The 16,766-nt window shown below is 35.2% G+C and overlaps 6 protein-coding genes across 24 annotated transcripts in view; 3 read left to right on the plus strand and 3 right to left on the minus strand.

Annotated features, from left to right (window-relative positions):
* Positions 1–6,329, plus strand: part of Ih (I[[h]] channel) — a 68,898-nt gene extending 62,569 nt beyond the window's left edge. For 11 of the 19 annotated variants that reach the window (XM_064355702.1, XM_064355701.1, XM_064355707.1 and 8 more), the window contains 3 exons: positions 155–419; positions 472–760; positions 2,300–6,329. In XM_064355702.1, the coding sequence (XP_064211772.1) occupies positions 155–419; positions 472–760; positions 2,300–2,627 (882 nt within the window). In that variant the 3' untranslated portion in view covers positions 2,628–6,329. Of the gene's footprint in view, positions 1–154; positions 420–471; positions 761–1,881; positions 2,034–2,299 lie in introns of those variants that run through there. The other 8 variants (XM_064355704.1, XM_015982035.2, XM_015982036.2 and 5 more) reach the window with 4 other exon arrangements.
* Positions 6,330–7,023: 694 nt separating this feature from the next.
* Brd8 (Bromodomain containing 8) lies at positions 7,024–10,454 on the plus strand. The gene is made up of 2 exons (XM_008198118.3): positions 7,024–7,815; positions 7,937–10,454. Exons 1-2 carry the CDS (start codon positions 7,425–7,427, stop codon positions 10,051–10,053), a joined length of 2,508 nt encoding a protein of 835 aa, XP_008196340.2. The 5' UTR covers positions 7,024–7,424; the 3' UTR covers positions 10,054–10,454.
* A 722-nt stretch (positions 10,455–11,176) lies between these two features.
* LOC103313838 (ejaculatory bulb-specific protein 3) lies at positions 11,177–11,596 on the plus strand. The gene is made up of 2 exons (XM_008198119.3): positions 11,177–11,357; positions 11,412–11,596. Exons 1-2 carry the CDS (start codon positions 11,177–11,179, stop codon positions 11,594–11,596), a joined length of 366 nt encoding a protein of 121 aa, XP_008196341.1.
* Positions 11,597–12,466: 870 nt separating this feature from the next.
* Positions 12,467–12,911, minus strand: Csp10 (chemosensory protein 10). Its single transcript, NM_001045813.1, is given in 2 exon segments — positions 12,467–12,663; positions 12,719–12,911. Coding segments are annotated over 2 exon segments (390 nt in total).
* A 315-nt stretch (positions 12,912–13,226) lies between these two features.
* Positions 13,227–13,655, minus strand: Csp11 (chemosensory protein 11). Its single transcript, NM_001045814.1, is given in 2 exon segments — positions 13,227–13,417; positions 13,463–13,655. Coding segments are annotated over 2 exon segments (384 nt in total).
* A 2,252-nt stretch (positions 13,656–15,907) lies between these two features.
* On the minus strand, positions 15,908–16,500 carry Csp12 (chemosensory protein 12). Its single transcript, NM_001045815.1, is given in 2 exon segments — positions 15,908–16,104; positions 16,314–16,500. Coding segments are annotated over 2 exon segments (384 nt in total).
* Positions 16,501–16,766: the final 266 nt, after the last annotated feature.

Genomic DNA, 16,766 nt, shown 5'->3' on the forward strand with positions numbered 1-16,766 from the left:
AATTTGCGTCATTTCCTACAAATAAGAAATATGTTTATGTAATACTTGTAATTCCAATTCCATTAAGTCTGTAAATATGACAACCAAGTATTACGTTAGAACTGCAGCCCGAGCCGTAACATGTTTATGCACATTACGTATCTGCACCAAACAGGTGAAGCAAGTGGAAGAGTACATGGCATACCGGAAGCTGCCTCGGGAAATGCGTCAACGCATCACCGAATACTTCGAGCATCGGTACCAGGGCAAGTTCTTCGACGAGGAGTGTATCCTGGGCGAGCTGTCGGAGAAGCTGCGCGAGGACGTTATTAACTACAATTGTCGGTCGTTGGTGGCGTCGGTTCCATTCTTTGCTAATGCCGACTCGAATTTCGTTTCTGATGTCGTAACTAAGTTGAAATATGAAGTCTTCCAACCAGGTAATAGCCGGCATTCCGGCGCCTCGAATTACGATAACCGCTCTTTTTCCAGGCGATATTATAATAAAAGAGGGAACGATCGGTTCCAAAATGTACTTCATACAAGAAGGTATTGTCGATATTGTTATGGCGAACGGCGAAGTAGCCACAAGCCTCAGTGATGGCTCATATTTCGGCGAAATTTGCTTGTTGACGAATGCGAGACGTGTAGCCTCTGTGAGGGCAGAAACTTATTGCAACTTATTTTCGCTATCTGTTGATCATTTTAACGCTGTACTCGATCAGTACCCACTTATGCGACGCACAATGGAATCTGTCGCCGCGGAGAGGTCAGTGCGTTGGTTGGTATAAGAAAACCGAGGAGGTTTTATTGAATTATTTTTGTATCATCGCTTCTTTAACGTGTGCTACTTTCATTTTCTCAACACATTCTCACTCTGTGTCGTCTCGATACCTTAGATATCATTCTTGTTATCGTTAACCTCTCACGTTCACGATTATCCGTTTCCTTGTCTTGAGATGTTGTCGTAGAATTTTTGTTTGCACAAACAAGGTCATACTTTAAAATAACACCAACTGGGGCACCTGGCGGCAGGGCCATCTTTTGCACCCCTCTACTGACAAGGGCACTCGGAAAAAACAATAGGGTTTGGAACTAAAGTGAATATACGACTTTCTTTATTTTTTTGCAACACGAATATGGGGGGCAAATAAGTACGGGAATTTAGAGTACTGAATACATTTCCTTCCAAAATTACTTTCCCTTACCTATTTGTGTTTGGTATAACTAAATTTTTTTGGTGGTTTTGTGATGGGTTTATTTTTCAAATTGTGTTCTAACACCCGTCTTAATTACTGTGTAAATATTTGGTAAAATATTACAGCGGCGGCTTCAAAAGTAAGTTTTTTAAGTACGATATTGTCTTATTGATGCGGTAAAATCGAAAGTAAAGGTAAAATCAGGCCGAAAAATTACCTATTTATGTGAAAAACTATTTGAGCTAAAAACTCACTCTAATATCGCTAAAAGCTTATTTTATGAGCAAGAATCTGATATTTTTTAGGTTTCAAAGACGAAAAACTACGTAGATAATTATAATTAGTTCGGAATCATTATTTTCGCTTCGTTTTATCTTGCTTTAGAGTAAGAGACCTACTTATTTTGCGAAATGTCGTCAAAAATAGTTCTGACGTTATTTTGGTTAGTTTATAATGATGTTTAGCTCACTCACAAAATGTTGTTTTTGTAAAGTTGCTAATAATCGGCTTATTAGGGAAGCAACGGAAAAAAAGGGTTGGAAAAATGAGAACACTTTTTGTCAGGAATTGTTTTTATTAGAATTTATTAATATTACAATAGTTAGGGGTATATACAGATTTCACGTAACCTCATGGGCCGCCACTGAAATATTGCCAAATATTTGGACACTTGAAATTTATTGGAAATCAAAATTCTTTTCAGGAGCAAAGATTGGACTTTATAAAACCGTCAGTTTTAACCGAATCGGTGTTTTGCCGCAAAAGACACTCAATTTAGAGGATATAGTGTAAACATCGTTGTGTTTTTATACAAAGTGTTAGTTGATGTTTGAAATAAAAGTGTTATTTTTTGTACGCCATGTTTTATTTGGTGGATGCGCCGGGCGAGCAGCTGTGTATTTTAAAGTATGACGTAGGCACACACGAACACAAACAGAGAAACACTAGTCGAAGAAGCGGCGATGAGTCGAATGAAATTCAATAAAACACACAATCACACAATTCGTCTGAGTTATCGAAATTTGGGCAGTGGTTTTGTTTTGAATCTGACGCTTTTCAAGTTTAATTTGCAAAGAGCACCGCTGGCGGGCGTAAAACCGTATTGATGGCGCTTTCCCCAGGTTGAACAAGATCGGCAAGAACCCCAACCTGCTGGCGCACAGAGAGGAGGACCTGGGCAGCGAGAGCAAGACCATCAACGCCGTGGTGAACGCGCTCGCGGCGGAGGCCGACCACGTCAACATGTCCGACGAGTCGATGGCGCGCCTGCACTCCAGCGAGCGCAGCCTCCAGGAGCTGGGGCGCACGCTGCAGCGGCTGACGCTGCCGCGGCCCAAGTCCGAGAACAACTTCGCCTCGCAGGACATGCCCCTGGCGCGGGGCGAGCACAACGGCCGGCCTTCCTTTCACAAATCCGACACATTTCACAAGGAGTCGGCGTTCCAATGACGCCACTCCACGCACTAGTGCTCGGGGTTACCAGGACAGCTGTGTCAACTGCCGGTGCTGGCGCTCGCCACGGCGGCACTGGCAATTCGCACAGACCGCCGCTGAACTGACGACAAACTTGGGGTGCTGGTGCGTGCCGCTTTGCTGTGTCTTGTATTAAGCAATACGTGCGACGGACGTTATGCTAGAATTGTGCAATATTAGATACTACATTAAGTTAGCTTTAATTATTAGGTGCTCAATAAATTTAATTATCCTAGAATAACACCGCCCGGTTTTTGGCAGAACGCACCAGCAGCTGGACAATTTATTGCAAACACGCGCAAACTACCGCGATCATATCAACTTTTGTAGTTACAATCAGTGTCAGATTGTTGACAAAGGACCTCGAATTAATGACAATGTTTTAATTTAACAAAATACAATAAAAATATAAATGAAAAAACAGTAGTGTCCTGGAATACTGGAAGATGCTTTTGCATTAAACTAACCAATATCGTTTTATTTGTTTTGATTCAAAAGAACCGTTGTGGTTGGTTTTGTTTTTTATATATTTCTTCTGAAATAAACCTTCAGCAAAAGGTGTTTAGTGACTTTTTCAAAAAAAGATAGGGTAATAATGTAATGAAAGACTTAATAATTTTCAAATGCAAGAGCATCATTAAAAAACTTTAAAATATGTGACCATAATAAAACTTTATAAAAACATTGTGATACTTAAAACAAACAAATAAATGCAACGGAATAATGAAAAATAAAAATTAAGTAAATGCTATTAATAATATAAATTTTATTGACTTTCTATTTAGTTTTTAATATTTTGCGATTATTTTCCATTGTCCTAGTTTTCTGTATCTTCCATATCTGCACAAAAATCGCTTGAACAAAAGAGAATTTAAATTTTGCATTTCATCTTATTTTTGTCAAATGTGACATCGAGGTATTGTTTGTACATGTGTTTTACATAAAATAAAATAAACCGCGTTACGATATTCCTAACGTTATTTGTTTCAATTTGGCTATTTTATGTGAGGTTTTTTGCTATGTGTGTAAAGTTACACTTTACTAAACGATTTTAAACTTAGTAAAGTTTTCGATTACTGAATTAAATACGAATTGTTTTTAGTATATTTCCTACTATCAAGTAATATGTTGGAAATGCTTAAGGAGGAAACTGGTAAACCAAATGTTCGAATGAAAAAAATGGAAAAAATTAAATTGTAATAAAGAAATCATCTTATTTATTATTTTTCTTAAAAATTGAACTTCGGTTTTTCTTATTCGATAATTCATTTGAACAATATTTCTCCTTTAATAATTATGAGCATACTTATGTTTTTATCTCGGTTTTTAGAGTTTTACTCGATCAACAAATTTCTAAATTGTAAATTGTTGTGACAATGTAATATTTTATTCAGTCTTCTACTTTTTTAACATTTGTGCTAATATTTTTTAAAATTTTGACACGTCTATAAAGCATTTTTTGACTCAATAATCATTATTACTTTTTTATTTATTTGCCATACCTACATTTAAGTAATTTAGTTTAGTTTTGGCTTATATTTTTCTTTATAAAATCTGAAACGGGGCCCTGCAGCTTTGGAGCAATTCGACACTGGACTTCATCTCATGTTTATCTTATTAAGTGTTTAAAGAAATAACCAAAACTTTTTGTGAAATTTAAATTGTGGCGAGAATTATTAAAATTAAGTGATGTTAGCAAGTTTTTTTGACGTGGAAACCACACGAGTCAATTTAAAACATAGTACGTTCGTGAAAAAGTGTGAGTATTCAGTTTGTATGAATTTTCCAGCTGCTAAGCGCCATCCGCCGAACCAACAACGTTGATTCTGATAAAATGCGTTTGCCGAAAGACGTGGTCGTTCGGCACACAGAAAGTCACCTGTTTGCTAAAAGTAAAATGCATGAAGTATCCTGCAGACTAGTATATTAGAACAAATAGCGAGATAGAACAAAGTGCAAGTTAGGCCTAAGATAAAAACTCTTACTAATCTATGAGTTTGCAGGACCATTTATATCTTAAAATCGATTGAATATATGCCACATGAACTTAACGAAAACGACTTTACAACTCAAGTCCAGTGCGATGTTTTAACGGAAAGCGCTGAAAGAGTTACTTAATGTGCTCAAATACTCTATTTATTTTTTAATGACAAATAAAAGCACGTTGTGTAATCTTTCAGATGTTTCTTCTTTTAATTGACTAAAAATAGTTTTTTTTATTATTTCAAAGACTGATCATGTTGTATAACCGTTTTAAATGCAAAAACGAGCCGTTTTTGTAAATTTGGTATTGGTAATTGGCGATAAATGTATTGTTTTTAAAGACACTTTCAATTCTAGAAATTGACCAAATCTAGTCATATCGTGTTTCTAAAAAAACAAACATTTTTCAAATTTCATTGTTATACGTTTTAGAAAACATGCAACATGAGTCTGTAAAATTATTTATTTATTTGCGCGACTAGAGGTGTTCGTGTGGATAATTCGACTTTGTATAATATAATTAAAAATGATGTAATGAAGGAGACTCTACACTGTTAGCTGTGATCTACAATATGGATGTCTTATCATTAAACAAAGGTCTATTGATTAATTTATAAATACTCACGATTACCTTTTGGTCAAATTGATTTGGTGTAAATTTAATCAGCTATTGTGTGCTTGCAAAAAGTTAAACTTGAACAAAAATGTATGGTACAAGAATTCAATTAACTTTCCATCCCAGTTTTTATGTAAAAATAAAAATCAAAAATATCATCCACGATTGTTTTGTTACCATTCTAGGTAGATTTGTCGCGTTATATGTATATTTTATGCCACATGAAACTATTTCGTTTGTAAATTGTATAATGACGTTTGTTTTTAATATTGTACAGTGATTTTTTATTAAGTAGTTGACTGAACTATTAAATAAAGCATATGTGTTAATTTAGTTATGTTGCATCAGTGAATTGACTAGCTTAGATACGATTAATTTATTTTTAGTTAAGTGAGTTTTTAGTGATAAAAGAATGGAATTAGCAGGGAGGATGATCTCATCTTGTCTGAATAGCATAAAATAGCAATAGAAAAGTGTACATTGACATGCTTTTATTTTCATCCGTTCACGATGCAACATTCATAGAGTACCTATTTATAAGTAGAATGTAAAAGAATAATGAATATCAATTATATCATATAATTTATGTTAAAATAGGTTTCACAAATTCTTGCCATGATGAATCCTAGCCTAGACTGAAATTATAAATATTGCTTTGTTACGTAATGAGAGTAGAGTATATGAAGTGTTTTAGTTGTAAAGGATGTAGTTACACACACTTTAGGGGTTAAAACTGCAATTCTGTAACGAAGTCTGTTATATTTTTACCGAAAGTGCTCATGCTGTTATCAAATTAGGTGACGTAACTTTGGGAAATGCTTTTGACGATGAGAGCGATTTTAACAAAATCATTTCTTATTCACAAAATTACGATTTGTTGAAAATTTCCTTCACAGTCATATTCACCTTATAAGTAGGGATTTTTTTCAGAATCATGTAAATAAATGTAGAAAAGTGCCTATTTTAAATTGCGCATCGCTACCCTCTTGGTCAACTATTAGAGTAATCTCAAATTATTTAATGTTTTAACTGTTGTTATAATTTGGTTTATAATTGAATAAAGCTGCATTTTTACAGTTTGCCCGCATTTCCTTCAACACACAAAAACATTTCAAACAAATTTATTCAACTACTATGTTACAAAGTAAACTATCATAGCGTGAAACACAGTAAGAGGACCGCAAATCCCAGACGCTCATACTGATTCATGATTATTGCAGCAACGCCAAAACGAAAAGCCGCTTTCATAACTCTTGCATTCCAAAACATTATTATCAGACGCAGCCAAGTTGAGGAAGGTCTTGTCACACTTGTCTCAAACGCTGGTGCATTCACCGGCTTGTCGTTTTTTCCACCACTTTTATGAAACACTCCATATTTGTCGATGTAATAACTGATTCGCCCTTCGGGGGCCATTCTGAATACTGTTTCCACCTTTTTTTTTTTTTTCAAAGAGTATCCTTACATTTGATTGTTATGTATACACTCACAACTTCTTTTTTTACTTCACTTTGGGACACTGGGTGGAGCTACCACCAGAAACAGCTTCCAAAGCATTCGAAAAAAACATTTTTTATTGCATTCCATTCGCAAGAAAGTGAGGTTAAAAATTTGACAACTTGCCACTAAAGTAGCTACCGCGCAAGCTACCGAAATACTTAATAACAGAATATGCCATAAAATTCGACAAATACAAAAAGGTGGCCACAATCTATATGTATTTGATAACATTAAACCAGCTACACCCAAAATACACTAATTAATTAAAAAACAGTCATTAAATTAATACTTTTCGATCATAAAAGCCCTCGTCAAAAATCACGGTCTGTACGTAATATCTAATAATGTCTGCGTATGAAATTTTCAAGATTATTAATTTTTATGAATAATAAGATCTTACGAAATTATTTAGACAAGTGTGCTTGAAACATTACATAATCTTACACTGATTGTGGTTGACTTTCTTTAAAAATCAGGCAAAACTTCTGCATAGTTTGTCCAGGTTTGACACTTTGACAGTTGACAAATATAAACAACGTTCAAGCTTGTTATAACGATAATTCTTGTGTGCGAATTTCTACTTCAAGAATGTTTATTCAGTGATACTATTAGTCACTTTCCTGGCAAGGTTCTTGTATTTGATTTTTGGACGTTCGGGCCAACATAACCTCAAAATGAGTTCAATTGAAGAACGTTTACAAATAAAGCGTGAACCGCTGGATAAATGGTCAATCCGTGAACAGTTGGCTCTAGCAGTGGCTCGTAACATGGACCAGAATTTAACAAGTGTGAGCCGAGCTTTAAAACCCTTTGGTGAACCCAACAGACCCCCTGATTGGTTCCACCAGAAGAACTGTGCAGCCCAGTATGGGGCTCTTTTAGCGAATGTTGAAACACCTAAGAGGAAGAAAAGAACGTCTGGGGGCGAAGTCACTATCGAAACCCCCGCCGAAGTCATTCTACGCAAACTTTTGGCCGAGAGACAAGCTGAGCTCAAGAGACTACTAGCGGAAGAAAAAGCAGAATATCAGAAATTGCAGAGAGATAAAGCTCTGCTTCAGTCAGGTATTCACAATTAAATTAAAGTTGTTTGAAGTTACAGGGGCTATATTAGAGCCTCTCAAACTTAAGACTGTTGCGGAAATTCGGTTAAGTATTTTTTGATAATTAATTGTTTTATTTAAAGGTAACGTAAGTGAAGAACAACTGGATATTTGGTGTAAGGAAATAGATGAAGAGGAACACAGGAAGGAACAAGAAGCCCTGGCACACGAACAGTGGCTAAAGGAGAGGGAGTTACGAAAACAGGAAATAGAAAGAGCGTGGAGACCAGTTAAGCCATCCCCGGTGATTGGTCAAAAACGTAAAAATTCCGAAGCTATGGACACAATCCCAGAGATGGAAAATACAACAGAAGAACAGAAAATCCTAGTGCAGGAGCCCCCTAAACCGGCCCTATCGCCACTTCTGACAAGTCTTCTGAAATCACCATCACAAGTTCCAAACGTTACAACTTCCTCAATATTGCATTCAGCGATTACCAACCAACGGCCAACCAACACAACTACTAGCCCCATGATTGCCAGTCTTTTAAGCTCCTCAACTGGAGAAACAGTTTCTCCAGGATTGCAACTTTTGGTTAGTACAGCTATAGGACAAGAGCCAACCGGAGAAGAAACCCAACAACAGAATGTCAATACTAACGATATCCTCGATGATGCCAATCTACAAATTTTGAAAATTGATGACTTGGCGAGCAGTATCTTGATCCAGAATGGCCCACTTCCAGAAATAAAGAATGACGTTGATGTTATCATCTCCGATTTGATTGAGAACGCGCAGGATATAGTTGCAGATCCGGAACAGCATCTACAACTGGATGGAAACGGTGATCTTAATCTAAATTTGGAACTGGAAGATTTCGAAGAGAGTGAAACTGATATGAAGGACGAAACCAAAGAAACAGAAAAACGGACGGAAACTACAACACCGGCAATAGATCCGTTTGAGTTCCAAGAAGATCCGGAAGTTTTTGAACCCGCTAAACCTGCAACAGCCGTGAAAACAGACGCTTCTAAAACTATGGTAGCACAGGACAGCGACGATCGGTCACAAACTACTGACGAAGCCCCAAATTCAGACAATAAACACTTAACTTCAAATGGCGAAGAATCTCGGGATGAACTGGTAGAAGTAAAAAACGAACCAACTGATGATTCCGATAAGAAAGATAAAAGCACAACTCCTGGATCCGTCGAAATTGTAGAAGTTGTAGTTATGGATGATGAGGATACTGACAAGGAAGTCAATAAAACTGAAGATCCAGCCCATTCCGTTAAAGCGGAACCAAAGAAAGAAACAGCAGGGGAAAGTACAGAAGTTGCGGAAATAAAATCAGAAACAGACGCCAAAGTTTCAGAAAATGAAAAATCTAGTGTAGAGATTGAGAAGAAAGACGAAAGGAAACTGGACGAGTCAACCACATTGACTTCCGACTATAACGAGGAATTGTACGACGATATCAATATGGAAGTGAAAGTGGACAAGACCGGGAAAGCAAAGCGCGATTATTCCAGGACGAAGAAGAAGGACGATAAAGAATTTGATGTTCTCTTGGCCATTGAAAAGGCGCAAAGAGACGAAAGTGAGTTGGTTGAAGAGAGTTTCTCTGACCGGGATTACAGCGAACTGGACCGTAAAGACAGCAAATCGCGGATTAAGAGCGAGAATGAAAGATCTAACAGTCCCTGGACGGAGGAGGAAGATGTGTCTACAATACGGACAAGGAGGCGACTTTCAACTCCTGCGACTCCGATTGATTCAGTTCCAGGATCACCAGTTTCCAGTATATATTTTTACGATGATGATCGGGAGTATCGCAATTGGAAGAAGTCTATAATGCTTGTGTATAGTAGATTGGCTGCAAATAAATACGCGTCACTGTTTTCTAAACCGATCACCGATGACCAAGCTCCAGGGTATCACAGTGTGGTGTATAGACCCATGGATTTGTTGACGATTAGAAAGAATATAGAGAATGGGGCTATAAGAACAACGCAGGAGTTTCAAAGAGACGTCCTTCTTATGCTTAATAATGCAATTATGTATAATAAAACAAATGATACGGTTTATAATATGGCGAGACAAATGCAACAAGAGTCGATGCAACAAATACAGATTTTGTTGCAAGCGCAATCGCAGGATTTGCCTGTTAGGAGGGAAACTAGGACTAGTGAGCCAGGGTGTAAGAGGAAGAGGGGTAATGAGGAGAATTCCAGGAGTAAGAAAAGGAAGGATGATTAGCATTACGTTTTGCGGTATTCGGATAAGCTGTTTGATTTTAGTGATTTTTTCTAGTATTAGTTTTATTCATATTGAAATAAATATGAACAATTTTATGCTCGTATTGTTAGAATTTTCGAATACAAATACTGATGTACAGTTCTTTGTAGCTCGTGATCAAATACATTAATATCCGTGTTTAATAAATGTAAGCATATCTACTTAGGATTTCTTATGTAAGCATCGTTGTGTAAATATTTTTATATTATGTAATATAAAATACCTATAACTTGTCGATTTCTGTTACATCATTGAAGACATGTGTAATAAATAAAATTTATTTTGATGTACAAATGATGTTAAAAACAGTATTTCAAAATTAAATTTGTATCAAGATTTCTGAATAAATGTTTTTTGGTAAAGCCTGTTTTAATTACCCTTAACATTACCAAAAATTTCGAAGTTTTAATTAATATAAAATATATGATAAGATAAGCCCTGCCAGGTGCTTGCATACGTATGAAAAAAATCATATCTGTGTTATAGGTCATCTCAATTATCCCTTTTTTTTTGAAAAACGACTCATACCAAAGCTATGAATTTTGTGCGTTTTTTTTAAGTTTCGCTAATCAGGACTTCCGAATTACCGGAAAGTCTAAATCAAGCACAATCAGCTTTGAAAAATCTGTGAAGCAAGTTTCTTCAGCATGGTTTCTTATACTAATTACTTTTATCTTTAACCATATTACCACGAAAGACTAAAAAAGGCTCTGTTTATTAATGAAAGATTTTTTTTTAATTCCGACTGCTTTGCTTGGAACAGCGCGACCTCTTCATTTGCAAAAAGTAAAAAATATTTTTTATAGACCGAAACGTTTATTATGACTTCAAAAATCTCAATTATAAAATTTAATGTGATTGTTAATTTTTTGTTCATACCAAGTACTGCAATTTTAATTTAATAAATACAATTAGGACGCACTAAAGACACTTTTTCTAATTGGAGCACTTTGCATATTTTATACTTTTACGTCGTAATGAATGATATTTTAGTTTAAAAAGCCCCAACTTCTATATAAAAGCAACTGACGGCTTCTAACAAAAGGTTCCCTTCACGAATTTTCGGCCAGATTTTTCGTTAAAAATGAAGCTGTTTGTGATTAATTTTATTTTGATGTCGTTAGTGTATATGAGTTTTGGTGCCAGTGTTCCTTATGAAACCGTCGATATCGATAAATTACTCGCCGATGATAAAATGGTAACCGAATACATGGCTTGTCTAAGAGGAGAGGGACCGTGTAATCCTGCGGAAAAAGATTTAGAAGGTGCGCACTCTTACTTATTGTGATATTTTTTTCCAAACAAATTTTGGTTTCTAGAACACATTCCATTAGTTCTCGGCAATTACTGCGCTGACTGTAATGACAAGCAGAAGAATTTTGTTATTAAATTGGCAACGTTCGTTATAAAAAACCGATTTGATGAATGGAGACAAGTCCAGAAGCGTTTTGATCCTGACTTGAGCCACGCCGATGATTTTAACAAATTTATTCTTGGAAGCTAATCATTTCTGAATTGCGAGAACCGATAAATAAATAATATTGTTGACTACTGCTTTAGCAAGGTGGAAGTAATCTGCTTTAAACCTTTGTAGCTTTTGCTTTTTTCATGCATAAAAATAAATAAACATGTTATGATGCTACTCAGTTTATTCATTCATTTAACAAAATCCTTAACTGCAAAATTTATTTTGTCACACAACTTACACGCAACTAATTGAGACTAGTCTATTTATTACAAAAGAAATAATGCTTTATTATTTCGTTCCCTACGCGTATACTGACCCAATACCTATTTCTTATAGTTTTTATAAGAAAGGGCTTTTACCCTAAGGTAGCTTGAGCAAAGTGAATAGGCATTACAATTTTTTTATTTTAAGTGTTAAATCATTTTTGTTAAAATTGAATTGTTTTTTGTTTCGCTTTATTGCAGCTAGAATTTTATGACTTTGTGTGCATTTTCGTTTTGCTCATTTTATTACTAAGCCAATTGTCAAGTATAAATACAGCAATTGAAGGTTAACAACAGTATTTAGTTACTTCTTGAGTCGAATATCTTGACTTGCGTCATATTCAATTAACCGTAAGCAATGCTTTGTAAAACACGCACGTTTATTGTCATGTGCATATATTTACTTGTCACTAGTTCATTGCAAGAAAATAAATATTTTACCACTGATTATAAGTTATTGAAGGTTTTTTCGAAATCAATTATTTTTTAAGGTTGCCAACCGCATCCATTTTTTAGAAGGTTTGTGGGTAAGTGTGAGGAGAAAGACGTTCATTACATTTAAGCGTTTATTTCGAGAAAAATCACAAACTAATTATTTAGTAAAAAATTGCAAATCAGCCTAGGACATAGCATAGCAAACTATTTACAATTTGATGCCTTCCTTTTCAATTACGTCCTTGTATTTCTGTCTGTAAACTCCGTCTTTATCATATTTGGCTTCCAATTCGTTCCACCAGTCTCGTTTGTTGTCGATTAAATAGTGGATAATTTTCCTGCTACCCTCTTTTTGCTTTTCGGTACATTTTGAACAGCCACTGTGCAAGGCATCGGGCAGTGCCTCTGTAAAATTTCAGCCCAGTTAGAGAAAAATGTGCAAAAAATCGAAAAAACTTACTTTTGAGTTCTTCACCATCCGGAGAGCAGGTGCCTCTTTCCATCAAGCAGTTGAAGTAGTTTTTGAGCAACCTGTCACTTTTCAAAATTTCTTCCAAGTCGATGTTGTCGTACTTGGTGGTGTACTTCTCCTGGGGTCTGGCCAAAGCCAGGCCGAGAACAGCGGCAAAGGCAACAAGCACGAACGTTTTCATGATTTCACTGTTTTGTCGAATGTTTGGAAGCTCTGAATGGCACGGTTCCTGAGCGCAAATTTATATGTAAGATATTATAACAAAAAAGACGCACTTTGACGTCACGGATCTCCGAGAATCCCAGAGACGCGACTTGGAAATACACCGGCAGCTGCTTTAATTATTGAAACGTGTAAATTTGCATAATTTGTTGAGCAAATTTTTACGAGGGGCAAGGTGACCAAACAAACAAAACTTTGTTATTTTTATTGCTGTATTTATTGTGTCACTCAAACCAAATGACATCGGAAAATAACACTGGGCCAAAGCTAGAGTTTAATCCTTCTTGCCTTTGATCTCGGCTTCGTACTTCTTTCGGTATTCGCCCTCCTTGTCGTATTTTTCTTCCAGTTCGTTCCACCAGTCGCGTTTGTGGTCAATCAAGTGTCGCATTATTTTCTTGCTGCCGTTCTTCTGGGTTTCGCTGCATTTTGAGCATTCGGTGTGCAAAGCGTCGGGCAAATGTCCTAAGAAAAATAGTCAAAATTTGGAAAATAATAAACTTTGCTCACTTTTCAATTCTGCGCCGTCGGGGGTGCATTTGCCCTTCTCCAAAAGACAGTTGACGTAGTTTTTCAAAAGCCGGTCACTTTTGATAATTTCGTCCAAATCGACGTTGTCATATTTCGTGGTGTATTTTGAGTTCTCAGCAAGAGAGCTTGCAATGGCAATCACGAAAAACAGCAAAGGCACTAAAGTTTTCATAATGATTCACTTCACAATTGCTTTGTTACTTAGCTTCCACGGCTTTAATTGATCAATTTATATTAAAATCAGAATCATAATTAATATCTAACGCCTTAGGAGGGGATGATCTAAAGGCATGTAACAAGAACTGATTCATATACCTTGAAAGTCACAATAGCTTTATTGAAATTACACCTTGTAATTAAAATACTTTTTCTCCAACCTCGTTAATAATCATAACAGAATCTGTTATTCATTCTTATTGGTTTTTCTAATTGTTCTCAGAAAAATAAAAGAGCGATGCAATAATTTGTTTACTGAAAAAGCATTGTAAGAAATTCTTTGTTTTGTTTCTGCAACACTTAAATGCGGAAATTTTTTAAGTCCATGATGACTGATGAGACAAAATTGCGCAGTTTGTATTCAACTATGGTACTGTTTACTAGCAGGTAGTTTTTGTATGACCTAATAAGAAAGGGTCAGTGTTGTTGAATTAATTTCTATCGAGAGTAATGCAGTTTTTTTAATCAAAAGTTGCTAATAATAGTTGAAAATTTTAAAAATCAATTTTGTAAACTTGCCAATAATTAAGTAAATGTTACATAATTGGGAATTAGTCGTATGGTTTAACAATAAGTGACATTTTTTGCAGACTTTAGTCATATTATTTTGCGTCATTCACTCTTAGTAATAACAATAATTATTTTTGTTGTTTTACCCAGGTATTTAATTTTTTTCTTGCCAAATAGCTCGAAATAAAACACCCAGCATTTTCCATTCATAGTTTTTAGAAGGAAATAAGAATAGTAACTGATTTGTTTACTGTTTTTGCATGAAAGTTATTGAAAAATTACTCTAATAAAAAAGAATAAAATCAAAGAAAATCGAAAGGAAGTTCATTGCAACAAAATTTAAACAGGATGATCATTTGACCTTCCTCTAACACTCATACGTATTAATTTGAACAACATTTAATGCTCGCTTATAGCAGATACTTCAGGATTATTATTTATTAGCTACCGTCATGCAGTGTTGTAATGTATTTCATCGTAGTCACGTAGTCATGGATTTTTGACTAGCACTTTTTTCCGAAGTCTCTCAAATTTTCTCTCATTGAAAAAAAAATCTTTACCACATCATAAAGTCAGTTATAGATATATTCACATGATTATCTTGAAAAGATAAAAGTTATTTCCGAAAATCTTTTTTTGGTGTTAGGTTCAACCGAAGGGTCAACAGAAAGAAAGCAGACACGAAAAAATAGGTTTATATTTTTTTTTCGCATGGAAAAAGAATAATTCAAAAGAGTAGAATGTAGTTTTGCCTTGAATAATTTTCTGGAACGAATCAAACTCACCGATTCGTGAAAATTCGAAGCAAGTCTAGAAAGGTAAAAGTCTTGTCTTTGAATTTTTTACATTTAATTCTATGTGCATATTAAAATTTGTACTGAGAAGGTTGAATACGTATAAAAAAATAGAAACATGCACATGAGCAGTAAGGAATGTAAATGCAAAGTTATCACACGTCGAACGGTTTTTTTGTTATTACGTTGATTAAACTACTTAATTAATTTAAATTTTGTTGATTGTAAAGAGTAATATTGTAAAATTGTTCTTAATTCCGTTCACTATTTACGTCAAATACGAAATTCAAGGAATATAAACTTAACGATAATACTTGTTTGTATTAATTTGGGATTAATAAATAATTGTCTCAAACATTCTGAAATCATATGTTAATTAATAATCCAGAAAAAAAATTTTTTTAATAAGGATGAAAATAGAGCAGGTGCCAAAAATGATTTAATTAGTCATACGTCTTCTAGAAGGAAATTTCCATTTGAAAAATGCTGTATGCATTATCGAACCACACCTTGATTTAATTCAATCTCGGCGAAACATTTAATGTCGGTTAACAAACAAAATTAAATGAACACAACAAGGCAATCAAGTCCTTGGTGGACTTACACAGGGCTTTCCAGCATGAATATAAAATAGGAAACATAAAACCGATTCTAGATTGCTAAAAAAATAAAACAGAAAATGCCACAACTCGGGATGGGGCTATTAAAAAAGACGTTACGCTTCCTTTGGTAAAAAATCTTATGCAACAATTAAAAGCAAATTATGTTAATACAATAGCCTTCGCAATAATAGCAAAAGTTTTCCACTGCACTGTTTATTTGTAAACAGATGTACAAAAATGTATCACAATCACAAAATGTCATTTTTAAATAAAATTTTTAACAACAATAATAACTAGCTACTTTACAAAACTATTCCTTCGGCTTTGAGCTCGTCGGCGTATTTATTTTTATAAATTCCTGTGGGGTCGTATTTGGCTTCCAACTCGTTCCACCAATCACGCTTGTTCTTGATTAGGTACCGGATGATGGTCCTGCTGCCGTCCTTCTGTCTTTGACTGCATTTGCTGCAAGAAGTTTGCAAAGCATCGGCGAGATTATCTGGAAGAAATTGCCAATTAGTTCAGTCTCGTCTAGTAAAAAAAACGATTTCCTTTTTAGTAACCGGCACCAGTTTTCGAAAAATCTTCGCGAATAATTAAACTGGTTCAGAGCCTCATTCGGTAATACCCAAACGAATCTCGTTAATCAAAGTAGTAAATTTATGCAAGGTTAACGAACCAAATAACCACAAAAACAATTCAACTCACTTTTTAATTCTTGTCCGTCCGGACTACACTTGCCCCGGTCGAGAAGACAGTTCACATAGTTCTTCAATAATCTGTCACTTTTCAAAATTTGGTTTAAGTCAATGTTGTCGTATTTCGTGGTGTATTTGTCGGCGGCGAACACCACCGATAAAACTGCGACGAAAAGGACGAGCACAAGTGTCTTCATCTTGAAGGGTGCAAAATACAGTAATGTCGCTTCGCAAATATTCTCTTTATATAGCTGGACAGCAATTATTTGGTAATTAGGGGGGAAGTGTCCTTAGCTTCATTTGCATAGCAGAAAGGTTGAGGTTTCTAATCGCCGGGACTTTATTGATGTCATGTAAATAGATATATTATCCAATAAAAACAAGTTTTAATGGAACATTTGTGTTTTTGCAAGATTTTCAAGAAGTAATATAATTCTTTTATTTTCGAAATATCCATTACAAC

The sequence above is a fragment of the Tribolium castaneum genome, chromosome 3 (genome assembly GCF_031307605.1).
Source record: "Tribolium castaneum strain GA2 chromosome 3, icTriCast1.1, whole genome shotgun sequence".
Lineage (NCBI taxonomy): Eukaryota > Metazoa > Arthropoda > Insecta > Coleoptera > Tenebrionidae > Tribolium > Tribolium castaneum.